The sequence below is a fragment of the Drosophila gunungcola genome (assembly GCF_025200985.1).
Source record: "Drosophila gunungcola strain Sukarami chromosome 3L unlocalized genomic scaffold, Dgunungcola_SK_2 000002F, whole genome shotgun sequence".
Taxonomy (NCBI): Eukaryota; Metazoa; Arthropoda; class Insecta; order Diptera; family Drosophilidae; genus Drosophila; species Drosophila gunungcola.
Window position 1 is genome coordinate 2,231,864 of NW_026453178.1, and position 20,837 is coordinate 2,252,700.

Sequence of the window (20,837 nt, forward strand, 5' to 3'; positions counted from 1 at the left end):
TTTAGCCTCTGTACTTCATAACATTGATAAATTGTCTAACAAAGTGAAAGATAACCGGCTTTCATATTTATATTATCTATAAAACAGGTGGCGCACGCAGAAAATTATCAGTATGAAATTCACATTTTTGATTTTGTTTGTATTAAAAAGCTTTCAATTGTTCTTCATTGTTTGTTCTTGTCAGAAGATGAAAACCAATAAGGTTTTTAACAAAGAAACTGTCATGCGATGTGTATATTTAAACGACCTTAATCTAAAGACAATAAAATTGCAAAATACGCGAAGGGCGCTTGATAAATATTTTTCAAAACGGTTGTTTCATCAGGTATTTTGAAATTTGCAATAACAATGGCATTAATATATGCACGTGCTAATACCTTTTGTTGGAGTAGACTTAAACGAAGAGGCTCTTATCAGTCATTGGGCTTATCCGGCAATTAATCATCGCCCACGTCTAAGCAAAGTACATTCAACTGCAGTAACAACTGCAGTGTGGTGTGCTGTGACAAATCTTGTCTCTTTGTTGTCGCTGTCAAGCCGTAAAAATGCTGAATTTTCAAGTTTTTGACGAGCCGTTTTTTTTTTGGAATCTGAGAGTTCGGATTTAAGCGTTTTCCAGCTCATCAGATAAGCTCGCACTGCAGTTCAATTAGTTTAGCGCGATCAAACAGATCCGGTTTCGGATTAGCCAAGGTGAGAAATACTGCACACCCTCTGATTGGTTGCATCACTCCAATGTGCATGTAGATATGCAATCCATTCGATTGCACACGTGCCGGATAGCAGGCTTTATAAAATGTATAATTTTGAAATGCCATAATGAATGAAACATTTGCCTGAGTCATCCGTTCCTAGAACTGAAAGGAATGCCACTTGCTATTTACCAGTGGGCTGCAAATATCAGACATCATAACTGGATTGGCATTTGACAGTCGATATTATGCAAATTGCTGATCTAGATTCAGTAGCGAGTGATCGTAAAAAGTCAGACGCTGACCTTAGATTGCGTGAGGTTTTCAATTAGCAGGCGAAGGCCCCAGCTAAAACTGCCTTCAACTTGTGTGAGAAAATACAATTATTCACCCAAGCTCAATTACAATTAGAAGTGCAAATAAAACAACAACTAGTAAATACAAAAATTCTTGAATATTTGTATATATTTAAGTTTAACGGTTATGAGTTGGTTTGTATCTTTGAAGGTAAGGTTTACTACTAAGATAAATTTGGTTTGGACATTTGGTGGAGCTTTTTTCCTTGGGGTTCATTTACTTGCTGTTTTGGTTTGCTTGTTTGCTTGCAAGGTTCGTGAATATGATAAAATTCTGGGTTGAAGCTTTTACCAAAGTGGTTTTTGAATCAACTAAGGGGCTGTCCACTTTTCAAGAAACTCAGTATAACATACACTGAGCAAAATTTCAGCAAAATTACTAACCTTGCTCCTTAAAATATCTTTTATTGAAATTTGGAAATAGAATGAGATATTTTTTAACACAAATTCAAAATTTCCAAATTAATATAATCCTCGTTGGCCATTATAAACGCCTTGCGGGCATTCACTTGAATCGCCAGGTCCACAATATTGGTATTGCTGAAATAGTCCATGGCAACGACATTGGCATTGTTGCCCCAAGGACCTTTCAGCCACTGAGTAACCTTGGGATTGAGCACTGCCGCCCGCTCCTTGGCCGTCTGTAGTTGGTGGGTGTTCAAGGTCTGCTCCATACTCCTCACCGCGGTGAATATCCAACCATCGTCGCGCACTGGCGAATCTGGCTTTTTGCTGAAAAGCAGACGCATATAGTCCAGTGTTTGCGAGATGTTCATGAAGCTGGTGCTAAAGCGTCGCCATGGCGGACAGATCATATTCGATTCTGAAATATATGCTCGGTTAAAAACATATAAAAATAAATAGTTTTAATACATTCGATTGTTTAAAAGCAGGTCACACTCCAATAAATATATCAATTTTCTTTTGGTTTTTTTTAAATGAAATGATGTCCTTTCCAATAGATTCAATATTTGTACATAATGAACGCTCAATAATGGAGGCTTATCCAAAATCTCTAAAAGCCAATGTGAAAATAAAAGGTAAATCCCAATATTGGCCAGTGTTAGCTTTGTTTGGGGATCAAATTGTTTAGACTTGAGGACTTTGAGGTCTGTTCTAAAACATTTCCTTAAATTTCAGTGACTCTAATATATTGATATGTTTGTATTTTCATTATTAAAGGTTAAATAAAATTTCTACTTCTGTTTTGAACTCCACTATTAATCAGGCGGCTTACCATTCTCGGGATAGGGCAATTCCTGGGTGGGGAACAGTATCACCAGATGTCTATTCTGCTGCAGTAGCTCCCGGAAATTGCGGTTAGCACAGTGCTCGTCCTGGGTGACATTGCGCCGATAGGCCACATCGCCCAGCTCCTGGCGAAGAAGGCGGAACAGTGAACTGTAGATCTCCGGGTGCTTGTAGAACCCGATCGGAAAACTGCTAAAATCCAGCACTATCATCTCCCCAGATCGCTTGACAAACAAACGAACATCACGGAGTATGGCGACCAAAGGTGCTATGAGCATGTTCTCGTTGGCTATCCAAAAGTTGTCCGCATCATTTTCGGTATTCATGTTCTTGTAACTGGCAGGGAAAAGAAGAAATTATTAATTATAATCATAATCGAGTCGTAAATTTTAGTCTGTAAGGGATTAGAAAAATATTTATTTTAAAAAGAACACTATGATGAAATGATCAAGAAATCTTAATTGTTATCTTTTTTTTATTGTTTTACCTTATTAATTTAGGAATACTTACATGCAATCCTTATTTCTCGAACCAGAACTTTGGTAAACTTTATTATTAGTATTGTCTTCTAAAATTTGATCATTCCCTTACATTTTTAAATTAAGTATGGAAGTAAGTTTATATTTCAAGAGGAAGTTCCTATGATTTCATTATAATATTTTAAGTGAATTTATGTTATTTTGGTTAAGGAAGTACATATTTTCCAGGCCATCCCTCTGCCTTAAACTCACCCAATGCTAAAATCCAGATAGCGAATGCCAAATACGAGCTGGGACCAAACATCGAATTGCTGAGCCACCAGATAGTCCCTGACCAGAATCGAATTGGTTTTGCTGGAGCTTCCGACGAAGGCACCCGAGGCATGGGTGCCCGGCAGAAAAATGTTCTTCAGGGGCATCTGACTTACGTCCTTGATCTGGGATATCCAGTTGGGCTGTATCTTGAGGCAATCCACGGTGAGCAGCTCAGTGCCATTATAGCTGGCCACGAAGTGAGCCAGACACTTTCCCGTGGGATATCGGATTGCAGGCTGATCGCCGCCATCCTGTCGATTCCAGCCACCAGGAAAATGTAGCTTACCCAGCTTTATTGGCGTTATCATCTTGCCCGTTCTATTGGCAATCCCATCGATACGGAATTCGGGCTGAAAATTGGAGATTGTCGGATCCTGGCCGTAGATGCCAACCCACTGGGGCGGTCCGTAGCAGTTGGGTCCCCAATTGACCTCCAAAAAGGTGTCCTGCAGGGTCTTGCCAGTCAGCGAAATGGTGAGAAATACGGGGCAATTCGCTAAAAAGATTATAATTAGAACTTAATGTAACGTACGTATGTTATTTAAATGGCCTAAATAAATTCAATTTAAACTTAATTAAATTGTCTTAATTATTTGTATATTAGGAAGAAAAGAGGATAAATTAAAGGTAAATTAAAATCAATTACTATTTCGTAAAATTGATTATGAATTTGAATACTTTTTTAAATAACTGTATACATCAAATTTTTAATGTACAATGTATTAACTGCTTAATTGGTATTTTCAGTATCACTTTATCCGCAAATGCTCTAATAAATTAAATTGGTATATTGATTCTGTTTCCGATATTACAAAACAAAATTTTGTATCTGATTGATGGTATTTTACCTTCCAGGGAGCCAATTAGCAGAATTGACTGTAGCAAAGGCACAACTAATATTTTCATTTTGATCATCTTTAAACTTGACACTCAATTAGAAATTTCGTGCACTTTGAATGGATTTGGCGTGTTGTTCGCTCGGCAGCCAGTGCCGAATTGAGAATAGAGATACATTTCTCTGCGCTTGTATCTCGTTTTCCGACAATTGAGGCAAACGCCCACAACCCACCTCCCCACACATCCCCTAAACGCCTTCTCTAGAGCATAGTAATTGAGCGTTTTCGCATACTCAGCTTGGCGATCATTTGACCTGAAAGAGAGAAGTCCGAATTTCGGACTTAAACTATTTACTATTCTAGATAACAAAATTTAGTATCGCAAAATTTACAGGTTGATACATATTTCTAAAATTTTCAAAATATTTCAATTTACAAGCGCAATAAGATATATATTTATTATTTTGTTTTGAAGATTGGACTCATCGTTTTAAAAAGTAGGAAAAAACATTATATACATATAAAAACATTATACTGTGTGTGTTTCTATGTTTTTTCCCCATCTATATTATTTATATAAGTACATCCATAACTTCCATAACTTGCTATTTAAAATCTTCGAAAATTAAAAACGTTTTAGTTTTGCTTTTTATGAATTTGTATTGGGTCAGAAAAAACACCGGAAATATGCTTGTGTACTTTGTTTAAGTTCGTCGAACGCAGTCACGTTGACAACTGACCAAAGAGCAGTAGCGGTTGAAATTGCCACCACATCCGTGGTACTGCATCTTAATGCATCGATTCAAATTATGGTTATAGTACCACATCTCGTTATTGGGGTCCGAAATGCAACCATGCAGATGGCGAACTCCTTCGTCCTTGCCGCCCGAACAGTTCTGGGGATCTGTTTGTAAAAGAAATCAATATAATGTAGTTCAGTTACATTTTAAGCTATTCATGATTGGACTTACGAGGACGTCCCGGGCAACTTTGTGCGAAGGTGAGGGCCACATAGAGGACCAGGCAGGACAAAATCATAAGAAATTTCATTTTAAACTGATTCTTTTCGAGAGATCGACTTGAATTGATTTCCTAAAACTTATGCGGCGCTTATATAAGGGCATAGCGGCAACACACATGGACAATCTCTAAAAAAGTCGATCATACCCACGTGCCAAATCAAAAGCTCAAAAACAATTGAATTCATTCATGTTCTTTTATTCTTTAAATTTTAGTGGGCTCCATTTAATGGGTTGCGCGTGCTTTTTTGTGCTCTGTTCAATAACTCTAGGGTTTTTAAATATTTTGTGTCAAAGCTGTGTTCTACTTGGGTATTGTTGTTGAATGAACAACCAATTCATTACAAAATTGACACCCAGAAATTAAACCCTCTAAAAAGTAAACAAAATCAAAGCCCCGATTTACATATATACACAGATGTTTTATTATGCAGAAGTTTAACTAAGTTTAAGTTTGAATATCGTCGAAAATAAAATAATAATAATAAATAAAAACAATTAATTGTACAAAAATATAAAGAGCAAGAGGTCTATGAAGTTAGTAAAAAATAGTGAGGTTAAGCTGTGTGCAAAAGTAGGAAACGATAATATGGTTTTTGAACTTGTTTTTTTCCAATATGTATTTGTATAAAATACATGATAGATTAACTAAACTATTTTCTCATTTATTTTTAAGTTTCAACGGCATTTGTTTTTACACTCCTTCCAAGTACAGCATTCAGCATACTGCTTAAAAATGTACCGAACGTTTTAAGATTAAAGTTTTTAACTACCTTAACATCCGGGGCAACGCAACTGAGCATTGTTAATATTATTTTTCGATTCATTCTTCTTAACAGACTGGTTGCATGATATAAATCTTTATAACATTTTGCTTTTCAGGGCAATGGTCTACTTTCCTTAAGTTATTTCGTCTTATCACAATTGATGATTTTAGTTAGCTTACATCAATTATTATAATTAGTTTCTGGACATTATTTAAGCACTTTAACAGCTAATCTGGAAAATTTATATGCAAGTGTTAAAATAGGTTAGGGAAAATCGGTTGTAAAAATAAGAGAACACAAAAAATTTTTGTTCAAGGAATTTGATTAGTTTTTTTTATTTAAGTTTAATAAGAGTTGAAATTTCAGTTTAATAAAATGTTAAATCGTGTTGTGCAGTTTAATAATTTTATTTCGTTATGCTATCTTCTAGCTTCGACCAGGGCATGCCCGCTCACAGCTTTGTAGGGTGCAGTAGCGGTTTTTGTTGCCGTAACACCCTTTGTAGCTCATCTTCAGGCATTTCCCAGTAGTCCTGTTGTAGTACCACATGCTGTTATTTGGCTGAGGAGTGCACTGCGCTCCTCCGCGAGCTTGCCTGGCAGCTCCTTCATCCTTGCCGCCATTGCAGTTCTGGCCATTCGCTGTTGAAATGGAGTTTAGTTTAACACTGTTACGTTTAAGTTTTCGACGCTAAACTTACGAGGAAGTCCTTGGCAAGTCTGAGCCGAGATGAGGGACACACAAAGGATCAGGCAGGACAAAACCAAAAGAATTTTCATTTTCGATAGTTTCTTTTCGAATAATCGTTTCGAACTGATTTCTGAGTTCAAAGCTGGAGCTTAAATAGGAAAATCAGATATATAAACAGGTTCTGCGTGGGGACCATTTTATCCGCAGTATCGATTTTCAATAAGAAAGAGACAATGGAATTTATATTAAAAGAATAATCAGATGCTTGTACACACCTTTTGTTTTTGAGTTCCATTAGCAGTTACGTCAACAGATCAGTTCACATAAATAAACAGTTTAAGTGTTCTATATCCAGAGAGCAGGGTTATTAATTTTATAACATTTAACAGTTCGTTTTGTCAAGTAAATAGACAAATAAATTAAATCCGTTTTCTATATTGTTTTGTAAATACTTGTTCGTTTTAAATTTCAATAAAATTTAGAAGAAATACCAGACTTTTGGCCAAAAAAATGAGCAAACTGGTCCACTGAGTTTCTATAAAACTACTCTCACCTTATTTTTATTGAGAAAAGTTTATAAACTTACATAAATTGCTTTTATTTGGTTCTGAAACTTATTAAACTTATTATTCGCAAATTTTAGCAATTTACTCATTCGCACGTTTGTGAGAATATGAAAATGCGCCTAAATTTCAAGTTCCAGAATTAAGAATAAATGAGAATCGTACTTTTGAAAAATACCGATAATTTGAATTTGATTTTATTAATTAGGAGTCAAAATTTAGACTTTTTAAAGTTATAGGATTTTAATTGTTAATATATCGTTTAGTTTCGATAATAAGGGTCGTGCAGGACATGCATTCTCACAGCTATTCAAAGTGCAGTATCAATTTTTATTACCGTAATACCCTTGGTAATTCAACTTCAGGCATATTTCAGCAGATTTGTTGTAGTACCACACTTTTAATTGTTTTAATAAGAAACACAATTTTATGATATACAATAACTTCAAAAGTTAAGTTATTGTATATCATAAAATTGTGTTTCACTCAAATAAATATTTGTAGTGTTCTATAAGCAGAGACCATATCAGTTATGATTTTTTAGAAATTTAAACAATTTAACATGTTGAAGCAAGAAAGCTTTTTTACATTGAACTTCTTTTACGTTCTAACGTTGTCGTAAAACTGTTTTGTACAGCTAACGATCTTTTCTAATTATTGTAAATTCGAATACCAATTAATTATTGCGTAAAATAAAAACTATTTTTAATATCCGGCCAGAAATTTCAATTAATTTTCAAGAAGAAAAATGTATAAAAAAAATTTGAAAAAGTTGTTGATGATGTTACAAATTGCATTTGTGTAATTTTCGACTTGAACTTGAATTTTATTTTAAGGTTCTTAACAAGAAGTTATTACACCGACAAAGTATGTAACAGAATAGTTCAGATGTTGTTATAATCATTTGGAAAAGCATTTTTTTTTAATTTAATATTTATTCTGTCAGTTTATAATGTTAACGGAATCCAAACATTTATCGTCTGCACTTTAATGTACAATCTCGGTTACTGCAATAGCGATTATTGTTGCCGCCACAGCCGCGATACCTCATCTTTTCACACTTTCTGGTCCTCGAACTCCAGTACCACATTTCGTTCATGGCAGTCACGCCGCACCAGCGTGTATTACTGTTTCCTTCATCCTGATTGCCAGTGCATACCTGATTAACTATAAATATTTCTTATTCATTTTTCATTCACTCGATTACTTAAAGCTTTGTCACTTACTAGGACGTCCTACGCAAGTACTTTGTGCGTCAGTGCAGGACATATAGAGTGTCAGGCCAACCAAGATCAAAAGGCACTTCATTCTGAATCTGAACTGATCAATTGAACAATTTAGTCGGATTATATAGGATTCGGTTCCGAAATGTTATATACTTTAAAAGCCTGTTCTGGATTTCAAACAATACAAAACTGTGAAAAAATCTCCCACTAACTATTTTAATCGCATTAAAAAAGTAGATGAAAAGCTGATTCGCTTTTTTGTTTTGTTTAACGTGTTTTTCGAAAACCAAAAAATAAAGTGTTATGTTCAAAAAGTACAAAAGTACAAATAAATAACCTTATTGGCCTACTTTTTAGAACAGTTGTGTTTTGAAAGTAAGGTCTTATCTACGGCCTTGAGATTTTTATACATTATTCAGTGAATATAAAAACAAATAACAACTAAAATATTTTAAAGTCCTTAAATCGGATCTGTAAAATAAGTTGTATTTTATTTATTTTATTTGTATTTCGACAGGAATTTTGGGCACTGGTATGCCCCACATAAAGAGCGACAAAAGCGAAGAACAAAAGGAAATTTATGATCAGCCTGTGATATTTCAAAAGACAGTTTGAAACTTTATATAGCGTCCAAAGTCATTAAAGCTCAAAGCACAGATGAATAATAAGGGCATTGACACAAACATTTTGTAATAATACAGAAAGTATACACAAATTAGTTGTAATTTAGTTATTTTAATATTTATAGACACCCAGAGAAAAATCATGGTAAATCCAAATATTTTCACTTTGAATTAAATATTTTCGGTACTGATTAAGTTGACTTAAGATCTTAAGTATGGAAAAATTTTGACTTTAATTTAAAAAAAATGGAAATCTACAATTTTAGTATATACAATGTTAGTATATACATTATCTTGTTTTTAGTTTCTTTTAAGTAAGTTTATTTAAGTTTTTTTTTTTTTGTGTACACAAGGGCAGATTTATTTAACGCAGTTAAATACTTTTAAGAATCTGTATAATAATATTTGACAGGGGAAAAAATGGGTTATACAACACCCAAAGTGTTATTATTTAGTACATGAACAGTACATATTGTCTGGATCATGAATTTAATTGTTCTTAATTTTAGAACAATTTTTTTGTTCAGTTGAAACCACATGTAGTTATATATAAAACACTTGTAAGCTGAAAAGTTATATGAAAGATAAAACGGAAAATACAATTACAATATAATTGAAGCAGGGCCCTTATAAAGACCCTGACAGCTGAGTTAAGACCTTATTTCCATATTGAAATTGACGAAACAACGTAACCCAAAATGCGGCGTTCCACACTGATTCTTATTACTGCTGTTATGGTCTTGTACGTTTTAGTGGTTGTGGCAGGATGCAAGGGAAAACCTGGTAAATACTCCAAGATTACTAAAAATTACTGAAGATATTTTGATCACGAACTTTTTTTAGGGAGTCCAAAATGTGTAGGGCAACCGGATGGCGGTAATGGTCGCAAAAGAAAGTGCAAAAAATCGGCCAATAACGATATGTGGAATTATAATCCGGTGACTAAAAACTGCACCAAAATTAATTACCTTGGATGCGGCGGTAATGACAATCGTTGGTGCACAAAAGTGTTATGTGAGGGCTGCCGATCAAGATGAAATAAATAAAATAAAATAATAAAACAATATCTCCATTTAATTATTTTTCTGGTTTATTTGATTGGTTTCCTTCTTCAAATATTGGTCGATTTCATCTTTTGAAAATGATAACCAGCTTACTTGAACAACGCTAACAAAAGCTAACAAGCTTGGAAATTGCATTACGTGTATGATTATCACTAAGTTTAAGTACAACAATTCTTAGGGCTAAACTTCAACCAGTTCTGTACAGGCCTAGATAAATAACTAGTTTTAAATAGTTTATTTTTGTGCGATTTTTCTCGTTTATCTAAAAATTCTTTGCAAACATTGCTACAATTATTTATTCGATTTGTTCACTTCGCTTCTGGTTAGCTATTTTCGCATTTGTTTTATTTATATTTATATTTTAATTGTTTTGTTTTTGTGCTGTTATATTCTTCTTTTTTTTTAACGGAATGCGGGCGGTATTAAGTTAAGTATTTGATTTTCGTTGCACAGGTACGCAATGATATGTGAAGGCAGCAGTTAATCAATTTCATTCTTACTGATCTGAGGTAGGTATAAAACAATGTATAAAAAAAATAAAAAAAAATAAACACTGTGTGGGGCAATTGAAACAGTCTAGATTCCACACAAGAGTACAATCCTAAATGGGCCATAAATTATCAAATAAATTACATAAACTTTTACGATTATTAAGCATATCCATGTAAACTATGCTACTCATTATCAATCTATATTTATTTATATATGTATAAAAAAACATAAAAACAGTCTTGTGGTTGCATTTGTGTTTAGTTTCTCGTTAAGCAGATTTCATTTCTGTGATTGTGATTGCAGAATGCGAATGAATAAATATGTGGCGTGCGAATGTGAATGTGAATACGAATACGTTTACGTTTACGTTTACGTTTACGTTTACGTTTACGTTTACGTTTACGTTTACGAGTTGCAGTTCGAGTAGGACTATAAATAAATTCTGCTTAATTACTGGGTACTATGCGCATGTCTTTTTCTTGGTGTGTTCTAGGAATTGGAGTTATCTCTCCGCTAATGTGAGTGTGTGTGTTTTGGGGGTGGTGTTATGCAATATTTACAGAGCGGCCCCACCTACAAACTATATATACAGGCCACCTATTTACAGTAGGGCGGGTCGAGTTCTATTTGGACCCCCAAAAAGCTTACAAATCGTAGGGTACATTTTATGGAGTTATAAAATTCGTATATCCTTAGTGTTTTTTGATGTCTCATTTTGTGGTAACGAAATTAAGTGTTTAAAAAAATCAATTCCTATTAAATTATTTTGAAATTATTAGAAATTTATGTTAAAAAAAATCAAATCTAATTAATAAAATTGTTTAACTCAATGGTGTCTAGATCTAATGATCTTTGATTTTTACAAAGATTGAATTGATTGATTAAATTGAATATTTACTAGCTTTAACTAATTTGATAATGGACACCAAGCTAAAGGTTTTTCAATAAAAAAAAGTGAGTGGTTTTTAAGATAGAAGCTTAACGTATCTACACATTACGCCTACGATTTTGGTTGCTTTTTTGGATCCACCCCAATTTACAGGGTATTTGGTGAGTCTAGTTGGCCTGCTGGGTGAGCAGGTTGACCAGCTCGGTGCGCTCCATGTTGTTGAGCGTGTGCATATCGACGCCCAGGGCGGCGGCCACCGCCTCGATGTCCAGGCCAAAGGCGGTGAGGAGCTCCAGGAAGCGCATCTCCTCGCCGGTCATGGGATTCGTGAGCGTGGGACAGGAGTGATTGCACTGCGGCCAACTGCAGCGCTCGAGGAGTCGCAATCCGCACTTTTCCGGCACTCTTGGAACTCGGGGGCGTTTTTTGGTCTTGCTCCCGGCGGAGGCGTTGTTCGAGGCGCGTGTCTTCTGGGGTTCCCCCGTCTCCTGCAGGATTCCAGCTGCTCCTGGCTGCTCCTGTTGCATTTGCTTCTCCTGCTGCTGCTGCTGCTGCTGCTGAGCCTTGCGACGTCGCTTGCGTTGCTCCTGTTTTTGCTCTGGTGTCAATTGCTGACGACGTCGCTGTTTTCTCAGCTCCCGATTACGATTACCATTATTCGACTTGGGGCTGTTGTTCTTTTTGTTCCTATTTTCCTGCGCTCCATTGGCCTTCTTGTGCTGCTGCTGCTGCTGCTGCTGTCGACGGCGTTGTTTTCGCTTTTGCCGCTGCTCCTGCCGCAATCTCTTCCGCTCCTCGCGCTCCTCTTTGCTAAGACGATTGTGTTTCCGCTGCTGCTCCTGGCCCCCTGTTTGGGCCACATTATTCTGCTTCTGGCGCTGCTGTCGCTGACGATGCCGCTGGTGTCTTTGGTTATTGGCATGTGGCAGCTGGGACACCGCCGTCGATGGTTCCGTGGATCGCTTCAGCTTGTCATGCCGCTTACGGCGCGTCGAGTGCTCCCAGCAGCGCAAAGCCGAGGGCAGGGATATATCATCGATCTTGATATTGACCCAATCCCTTTTCGACAGGACCGCATGTCCAATGCAACTGGGCGCAAACACTGCGCTCACATTGTCTAGCGAAGATCGCAGAGCACCACCCATCTCGTGGATGTAGTTCCATTGCTGTGGCGTCACCGGTGCCCCAACATTATCCGCTCGCATTTGGGCTTCATCAAAAAGCCATTGAAAAACAAAAAGTGGAGCTGTTGATGAGGGAAAGCGTGTTAAAAAAATGTATAAAATTAGAAATCTTAAGTAAACTTACTTTTCAATGTGGGATATAGCCTGTAGCCGAAGTAGCACCTCCAGGGCTCCGTAGGATGCGATTTGGTGCACTCCTCGGGCAGCAAACCCTGCCACAGTTTCCAGCCCTGACGCACTGCCTCGCTGGAGCCCACGGCCGCCGGCGTGTAGGGCTCCCTGTCCAGGAACCAACCCGAATCACTCACACCTCGCACAGTGACCTGCAGTTTCTTTTCGTTGACCAGGAAATCCCGAATGCGATCCAAATTGAGCATTACACCCAGACCACCGGCGGAGGAGCCCACAAGGAGCAGTTCTCCACCCGGCACTCGTCCCAGTCCCACGGGAATCAGTTCAGCGATCACCTGGCGCAGGATCAGAGCTCCCATGAATCTCCAACTGTTCTCCGGATCGCGGGTATCCGGCTCCGTTCGCGTTCCCGACCACGAGTCACTGCTGCAGTACGGGATGAGCACGTGGTTGGCATTGTGCCAGTACGGATTCTCCTCGGGATGCGGAGATAGGATGCCTCCAACTGAAAAAGGCATTATGCAACAAGTTAGTAATCGTTTTTTAAAGGTGGCGCTAAAAATAAATTCATATAAAAAAAATATATAGGCAGATAAAGATTTTAACAATGCTTGTAGTTAGTTAGTTAGTTAAAAGGAAAGTTAAAGTTAGTACATTAGTTTAGTACTGGACTCACCATCTCTAGTTTCGGGCCACTGCGAGGAGGTCATGAGGTGGCGCAGTCGCATCCACCTGGCGCGACATGACCTCAGATCGAAGCAGTGCCAGCCGCCCTCGAGGAAGACGATCCACTTCTTGGAGCTGGGCTGCTTGCGCAAGTAGTAGCCGGCATGGGTGCCATCGTTGCAGGTGATGCTCGAGTTGGCCAAGATGGCCCGTTTGAGGGAGCGACTGTGATCGCCGGATCCGCTGGCCGAGTGCATCACCATGTAGTTGCGCTGGATCATGTTCATGCTGGTCTCCCGCAGCGGATCCTTGTCCTGCAGATTGGAGGCAGCATCCTGGCTACTGCTGCTGCTGCTGCCATTCGCAGTTGGCAGCTGACTAAATGTGGCCAAGAGCAGCACAATCGTTAACAGCGACGTTGCTGTCTGTGGGAGAGAGAAAAAGGAGTGTTGTTTTAGGCATTTATTCGAGTTAACAATAATAACAGAGATGCTGCTGCTGCTCTCTCTCTCTCTCTCTCTCTCTCTTTGGGCCAAAAACTCTCGTGACCAGTTGGTTGGCTGTTATGTTTTTGGCGGAAAAACTTGCTTTGATCAAAATGCGAGCAAGAAGCTTTGCGATAAGATCAAAGAAATTTTTGCCGCTTGCCGTTTCGTTGTGTTATTTACCCCCCACCCCCCCTCTTTACCTTTACCTTTCCCTTCGTTTTTGTTTGTTGTTGTTATTGTTTTTTTTTTTTTTTACATAGAGAGAAGTATTTAGTCAAACATGGCAAGAAATTGTTGTTAATCATACGCCCCGTGGGCCAGTCAAACAAATTTCATTTTCACATTGTCATGGTCGCTGACGCGTGGTAATCAGCAGTTCTTGGCTTTGAACTTAAGGTCGCTTTGTTGTTGTTGTTGTCGTTGTGTCTTTTCGTTTTTTACACACATCAATCAAATGAGCTATCCGGCGATTTGTTTTGTTGTTTCGCTGATTCTTCAGTTTTTTTTTTCATTTTTTGTTTAGCTATTTTCCAGCAATTTGTAAATAACACAATAACAAAAACAACAAAAACACATTTGCCGACAACATCGGCAACGATTTTAGTGTCTCAGTGTGTCAGTCTGTCAATTCTGTCTACGGTCTTGCCTCCGCATAAATAACCATTCAGAAATCGTAAAGAAATCTTCAATCAATGTTTATACAGGCCTTTGAAGTTAGCCGACTTCTGCCGCCGTCGCCGCCGCTAGCAACGACAATTTGCAGACAGAAATGCAAATGACACAAACACGAAACGAAAACACTCTGGCAATTATATTGGCCAAAGGCCTACGAAGTATAATTTTGCCTAACGGTAGCCAACCAGCCAGCCAACCATATATATATATATATATATACATATATTCGTCGATATCCAGTGACTTGGCTATTTATAAACCACACAATCTGGTTCCCCGAATTCGAATGAAATATATGCATAATGCACGAAACCGTAATCTGAATTCAGATAAATTAGTTTTAACAAAATCATTGACAAATACCTTAGTTGATAACATTTTAATAATAGTGGATCGATTTTATTTGACTAAGATTTGTGGAAGCTTGATTTATGAAAGCCATAAATTTATTTCGTTGGAGTTTTAGTTTAGTTTTTATGTATATTTGAATAACCAAATAAATAAAAGCGCATAACATATTTAATTTTATCATTTCTAGATTCGTATAAAGGCAAGGAATTATAAAGTAATTATAATTTTTATTATAAAACAGATTCTCATTTATTTAATTCATTGTGTAAGGGGAAAACCAGGCTGTTACAACCATTTAATATTTTATAAAATAACTGTCTTGGTAATAAAGATAGTTGAAGGAAATATAATTAATATAATTCATTATAAAGATGATAAAAGATAACTTAATCCTTTAAAAAAAACCCGGGCTGTAAAATATATATTTTTTTAAAATTGCCTTGCAATTATGTTGTTAATATGAAATATATATATATTTCTTTAAAATTGTCTATTAAATATTTTGTTTTATACCCTATGCCTTTTTTACCAACATATTTCGCTCCACTCTTCTAGTTCTCACCCCATCCCCCCTTTTTCTGTCCGCTCTGCACGTCTTTTACAACAGGTTTAGATACTTTGTGGCCCGTCTTAGCCGCTCGTCGTCTGATGTTTGCCGCCAAACAACGAAATTGACAAGAGCTCGCTCCTCAACATTAGATGAGTAGTTTCCATTGTTGATTAGTTCAACTGCGCCAACGACTGCGGCCACAATGAACCCAAAAAAAAAATACAAGTAAAATAAATATAAATAAAAAGATTTCACGTGTGCGTGCGCGGATTTACGTTTGAGTAAACACCGATACATATACAGATACAGATACAGAAACAGATACACCGAGAGATACGGGTGAGCGTACGTTGCACTTGTTGTGTTTACCTGTTGAGAAAAAACGGCAGCGCCGCCGAATAAAAGACAGAGAAAAACAAAAACAGAGGCGGCGTGGCCAAAGGAAAAATGTTCACAAGCGCCGCTTAATTACCCTATATAGAGTCTTAAGTTGCGCTATTAATTGCGGGCAGTGCTTATTAATATTTTGCCTTATTTTTCCCGAAACCCCCCCCACCCATAAAAGTGGCGATGCCGACAAAGGAGCGCTACTCTGTTCGATTCGAATCGATTCGAATGTCTGGGGGCTGGATGGCAGCCAACTACTTGTCGCGCCGATTATATTGTCAGTTTTTATTAATTGCTGCAAATACTCGGTCGCGTTTGCGACGCGGTGGCGCTAAGCGTTCTTTATTTTTTCATTTATTAAAAAATCGAGTATACGCCCCGTTGTGACTGGAATTGATTTGATTCCATTTGATTCGATTGCAATGGCAATTGACTGCAACCGCGCGCCCGTCTAAGTGTTTTAATCAAATTGCAATTTGCATAAGGTTAGGGATTGCATGCAATTATATTTGCTGAAAGTTGATTTAGTTTTAAAAAGCTTAAGTCGTCAATAATTTTTCTGTGAACTATTACATTTTAAATATCATTATAAGTTTCGTAACAATTGTCTAATCTAAAACTATTTGTTTTTTGTTATGGAGTTAATTTTTAAAAAGAGTAAGCAAATTTTAAATCAATTAGGTAATTTCCTTTTTTGTTTACAAGCTTAAAAAAAGTTTAATACTAATCTGGGAAATACTATTTATTTTTAAAGTTATTTTGCTTCCCATAATTTTGTAAATATTCTATACTCCTTAAAATTTGTCAACTTTAAATCTTTGCAAGCCAATATTTTTGGGTTAAGTAAATAAAAATATTATATTAATCATTCTATAACTGAAAGGCAAAATAACTAGATTTATTTTTTTTTGCAGCTAGTGGTTCTTGTTGTAGAAGTTTTACTGTAGGTATATTGAGTTATCTTAGCACAAATTATAACGACCTTGTCCAAATCAAAGGGAGGCCGTCGTTGCTTGGTTCTTAAAGGTGAAGGAAGCTCTACTTCAATGTTGTTGTTGTTCTTGGCGCACTTGCAGCGGCAACAGCAAAAACACACATCAGCAATAACAACAACTACAAACGGACGAGCGCGTTCTCAGTCACTCGCAGCTTATCGCAATACGCTTAAGTAAACAGCGGTCTGGGGCATAAATAAACTTCCGTTGCCGTTCTCATGGCACTTGTTATTCTTGTTGTTGCTGCTATTGTATCTGTTGTTGTTGTTGTGGTTGTTATGGTTGTTGTTATTGTTGTTCCTGCTGCCAGTTTGTTTGATTTGCGTTTCTCCATCTCTTTCTCCGCCCAATATCTCTATCTCTGTCCCGGTTTCTCTGTTGTTTGCCGGCTTCAATGGTTTCAGTTTGCGCGCGTAACCAGAATCGTTATGAAAGAGAGCGCGCTCTTAACAAAAAACAACACGATTGAAAAATAGCATATAAATACTTCAGAAGATATACATGATTGTAAAAATAGCAGAAAGAACAAAAGCAATATTTAGCAGTATTATTTCGTGGAAGAATTATCCGATAAAGACGCTTTGGGTATATGCTAAATATTATATTGACTCTAAAAACGTAATTCCCCAAAACAAAAAATGCAATTATATTTAGGAGGAATGTTTAAACAGCTTTTTTAAACTGTGTATAAATAACAATAAATTAATTTAAACAATTTAATTTATAATTATTTATAATTTAAGTTTGTTAAAAGGCAGAATTATTAATTATAAATAAGCTGATAAAGGAGTAGTTTAAATAAATAAAGGTTATTTTAAATTGTTCAATATATTTTTTTTTGCAATATATGTGCAATAAATAACTTTCTGTACCCAATTTTCCGCAGAAACTTGCAAACTTTCCCACTTTTGCCCGCCTAATCCCTGACAGCTGGCAAAGATTGATTTGTTTTCCGGTTCTGACCTGAATTGCACTGGCCTGGGGCACAGTTTTAGAATACTTAAAGCCATGGCCTAGGCGCGCATAATTGCAGGTCCCGAAACCTGAACGATCCGCCTTATGGTTTCGGTTTTCTGCCTGTCGGGCATAAAAATACACCTGTTTGCGGCAATTTAATACTTTTTATGGCAGGGAAATAACGCGGTGGCTGCTGTTGCTGTTGCTGCTGTTGTTGTTGCTGCTGCTGTTGTTGTTGTTGTTGTTGCGTTGCTGCTGCGTTGCTACTGCATTGCTGGCATGGCAAAGGCGCAGGTAATTCGGAAGCAGCCTCAAATGAAGCCGCAGGCCAGCGAGCGGGAATGGGAATGGGTATGGGTATGGGAATGGAGCGGAGAGCGGCAACAACAAAAGCGAAGCCGCCGAAACGTGTAGCCAGTGCCAACAGCAAGCAGCAGCGTTATTAGACCGGCCTGATCTGAGTATCTGAGTATCTGTGTCTCTGCCGTATCTGCATCTGTATTTGTAGTTGTATCTCTATATCTCTGTATTTTCGTATCTGTATATTTGTGGATGTGCGCACGTCTGCCAAGCGGTCACCGTGTTGTTGCTGTTGTTGCTGCGGCTGCTGCCCGCTGATCGCTTTTTACTCCGAGCGCGCTAAACCCGTGCCGTTTTCGGCTTTGTACTTTGCCGCCCGTGGACTCGTGTATGTTTGCGGCATGTTGCAAAGCAGATCGAAGCTGGCCAAGTAACACACAGAGAAAAATTAAATCATCTTCACCATGATACTAAAACTTGATTAGGATGTTGGCAGTTGTTTGTGGTTAGACTAATAAATTTTGATGAACAAGATCAAGGGAATTATATTGATTTCAGAGTGTCTAGTAAAAATGAATATTGCCTCAAACATTGCTTTTTTGATTCATAAATTGTAATCTGTTTTACCATGAGTACTTTTCTATGACATAATTTAATAGGTTAATTTTTACAAACTCATTTGTTACATCATTTCTTACCACCATTTATCTGCCTTTTATCTTTCAGCTAAATATCTGAGAAAATTAAATTTGGCAACAAAGATATAGAAATAATTACAATGCGGGGATGAAGGAAAACTTGAAAGTTTTAACAATTTTCATATTCCATAGTATTTCATAGAATTTCAGTTTTTAAATTAGATGAACTCTGTGACTTTAAAACATTCATATACCCCTACCCGTAATTCAATTCTACATTGACATTGTATTGATTCGAAAACGATAGTTTTTAACAACCCACTTCTATATGGATTGCTCTTCTTTTTATTGTCAGAACTAAATACTTAAACATAAAACTTATTAAACAGTTAAGTCCCTTAAAATGAGTAACCCCTTAGTTTATCTTGAATTACTAAGAAAATTGTTTTCTGTGCTGTTCGGGCCAACTACAAAAAGCCAAGGCATCGTCGTCGTCGTCGCACTCATTGATCTTAACTTTGAAAACAGTAGCTACTACGACTGTGGAGTGGATGTGGATGTGGCTGTAGATGTGGATGTGGCCGGAGCAGTACGGCTATGGGGATATGGGATCTCGAGACTTCAAGCGAAGTGGGGCGCACGAAGGCGGCCTGCACTTTGTTGTTGCTGCTGCTGCTGGCTGATGAGGGTTTTTGGTTAGCTACACTTAAAGTCCCATTCCCATTCCCATTCCCCGCTCATTTCTGTCGGCCTTTTTGTTTTCGCTCCCCTTGCCGCCGTCGCCGCCGCTTATTTTTCTTCTGCTGTTTCTGTTTTCCGCCTTTTTGTGCTGCGGCTGGCTTTTTGCGCACGCAGGCAAATTTAATCTCGTTTTTTATGCCCTTGCAAAGGATTTTCAAATTGATTTCGACCGACTATGCTAATGTCGTAAATAAAGCTGTAGAGAGGATTTTGGTTTCGGTTTTCGGCTCTCGGTTTGCGGCCGAGTTCTCACAATTTGGCCAGCGGCTTAGGTCGGAAGCTATTAATTTTAATTGACGTGCTACTGTATTTTTTCGGTCTTCTGCTTAAGCGGCAACTTTTGATATCCCCCTTTGGGTATTTTTTAATATTTTGCCGTGGCTTCATATTTCATTTGTGGGGCTACCGTATTGCGGCGTTGAAAACTCACCTGCTGGGTCTTAATCCATTTATTTGTAGCTTCTCCGGCTTTAGCTGCCATTTTAGCGATTTGTTCGGCTGCCATTTTCGATTCGATTACACATAGATATATATATTTAAATATATATGAATTAAAAATAGATTTTTGTTGTTTGTTTTCTTTTTTTTGTTCAGCACAGTTCTGAGCACTTTCTGGGGCGCTGCATTGTATGCGATCGGTATTGATTTTTGTTTTGGCACTTATCAACTTGCTGTGATTTTGATTTTATTTTGGGCGGGGGATTTTTTTTTGTGTTGTCGTTTAACTGTGAAGTAATGTATTTGATTCGTTTCGATTTGTATTTTTTTTTTCCTAGTTGGTGATAGGTGATAGCACTGCGATGTTTCGTTATCTGCGGCACGGCACACGCGCTCAAAACGTCCGCTCACGTTGAATGCTCGCCACGGAATGAAATTTTACCTTGCGCTGAGCTGTTTGATGCCGAAGTTGCTGCTACCGCCGCTGTCGCAGTCACTGCCGCTGCCTCAGTCGACGTAGCTCTCTCACGTGTTTGTCGCTCACTCTCCGCATATCACTCTCTCTCTCTCTCTCTCTCTCTCAGCGGCGACGGCGGCATTTGTACGCCTGCGTTTTTGTTTAGAATACGCAAAATAATAACAAAACTAATAATAAACTGCAGGGCAATGCAATTTGAGAGAATCGCGGGCAGCGCTGCGACTGCAGCGTCGACTGAGGCAGCGTCCTGCGGCAGCGGCAGCGACTGCAGCTACTTGTTAATAACCGTATTAAGGTTTCCTTTGATCTGTTTAATCGAAAGCCGAAATGAATTTTGCTTCTGGTCTTCTCGCCCAAGTTCGTTGCCTAAGTCTTTTGTTTTTTTTTCCTTCTCTCCTTTCCACCTCTCAGCTTTTTTTTTCGGTTAATGCTAATTTAGTGTAATTGCAATTATAATGCAAACTCTCATAATTCGCTCATCGCATATATGTATATGTTTTTATTGTTAAGTTTTTTTTTTGGCTGGGCTCATTTTGTGTTTTATGGCTTTTTGGCATTTCGTGGAAACGGAGCAATTTTGATATGGCCCTGAACA

At 37.7% G+C, this 20,837-nt stretch overlaps 5 protein-coding genes across 6 annotated transcripts; 1 reads left to right on the top strand and 4 right to left on the bottom strand.

Moving 5' to 3' along the window:
• Positions 1–1,433: 1,433 nt before the first annotated feature.
• LOC128257204 (uncharacterized) lies at positions 1,434–4,074 on the bottom strand. Its single transcript, XM_052988089.1, has 4 exons — positions 3,942–4,074; positions 3,031–3,589; positions 2,286–2,635; positions 1,434–1,871 (listed from the first exon to the last, which is right to left on the bottom strand). Exons 1-4 carry the CDS (start codon positions 4,006–4,008, stop codon positions 1,486–1,488), a joined length of 1,362 nt encoding a protein of 453 aa, XP_052844049.1. The 5' UTR covers positions 4,009–4,074; the 3' UTR covers positions 1,434–1,485.
• Positions 4,075–4,410: 336 nt separating this feature from the next.
• On the bottom strand, positions 4,411–5,061 carry LOC128257468 (kunitz-type serine protease inhibitor PILP-3-like). Its single transcript, XM_052988485.1, has 2 exons — positions 4,901–5,061; positions 4,411–4,833 (listed from the first exon to the last, which is right to left on the bottom strand). Exons 1-2 carry the CDS (start codon positions 4,977–4,979, stop codon positions 4,634–4,636), a joined length of 279 nt encoding a protein of 92 aa, XP_052844445.1. The 5' UTR covers positions 4,980–5,061; the 3' UTR covers positions 4,411–4,633.
• Positions 5,062–6,098: 1,037 nt separating this feature from the next.
• On the bottom strand, positions 6,099–8,354 carry LOC128257496 (protease inhibitor-like). Of its 2 annotated transcripts, XR_008267875.1 has the most exons (5): positions 8,195–8,354; positions 7,314–8,135; positions 6,681–6,750; positions 6,416–6,553; positions 6,099–6,356 (listed from the first exon to the last, which is right to left on the bottom strand). XR_008267875.1 is itself a non-coding variant. In XM_052988532.1 (2 exons), the coding sequence occupies exons 1-2, from the start codon at positions 6,492–6,494 to the stop codon at positions 6,142–6,144; spliced, it is 294 nt and encodes a 97-aa protein (XP_052844492.1). In that variant the 5' UTR covers positions 6,495–6,563; the 3' UTR covers positions 6,099–6,141. The 2 variants fall into 2 exon arrangements, 1 of the variants encoding a protein (XP_052844492.1); XM_052988532.1 differs by lacking the exons at positions 6,681–6,750; positions 7,314–8,135; positions 8,195–8,354 and having other exon boundaries at positions 6,416–6,563.
• A 1,085-nt stretch (positions 8,355–9,439) lies between these two features.
• Positions 9,440–9,894, top strand: LOC128257497 (kunitz-type serine protease inhibitor homolog beta-bungarotoxin B5-B chain). Its single transcript, XM_052988533.1, has 2 exons — positions 9,440–9,600; positions 9,661–9,894. Exons 1-2 carry the CDS (start codon positions 9,516–9,518, stop codon positions 9,852–9,854), a joined length of 279 nt encoding a protein of 92 aa, XP_052844493.1. The 5' UTR covers positions 9,440–9,515; the 3' UTR covers positions 9,855–9,894.
• A 376-nt stretch (positions 9,895–10,270) lies between these two features.
• LOC128257495 (palmitoleoyl-protein carboxylesterase NOTUM) lies at positions 10,271–20,528 on the bottom strand. Its single transcript, XM_052988531.1, has 4 exons — positions 19,757–20,528; positions 13,255–13,669; positions 12,571–13,083; positions 10,271–12,508 (listed from the first exon to the last, which is right to left on the bottom strand). Exons 1-4 carry the CDS (start codon positions 19,829–19,831, stop codon positions 11,430–11,432), a joined length of 2,082 nt encoding a protein of 693 aa, XP_052844491.1. The 5' UTR covers positions 19,832–20,528; the 3' UTR covers positions 10,271–11,429.
• Between the last annotated feature and the right edge of the window lie 309 nt (positions 20,529–20,837).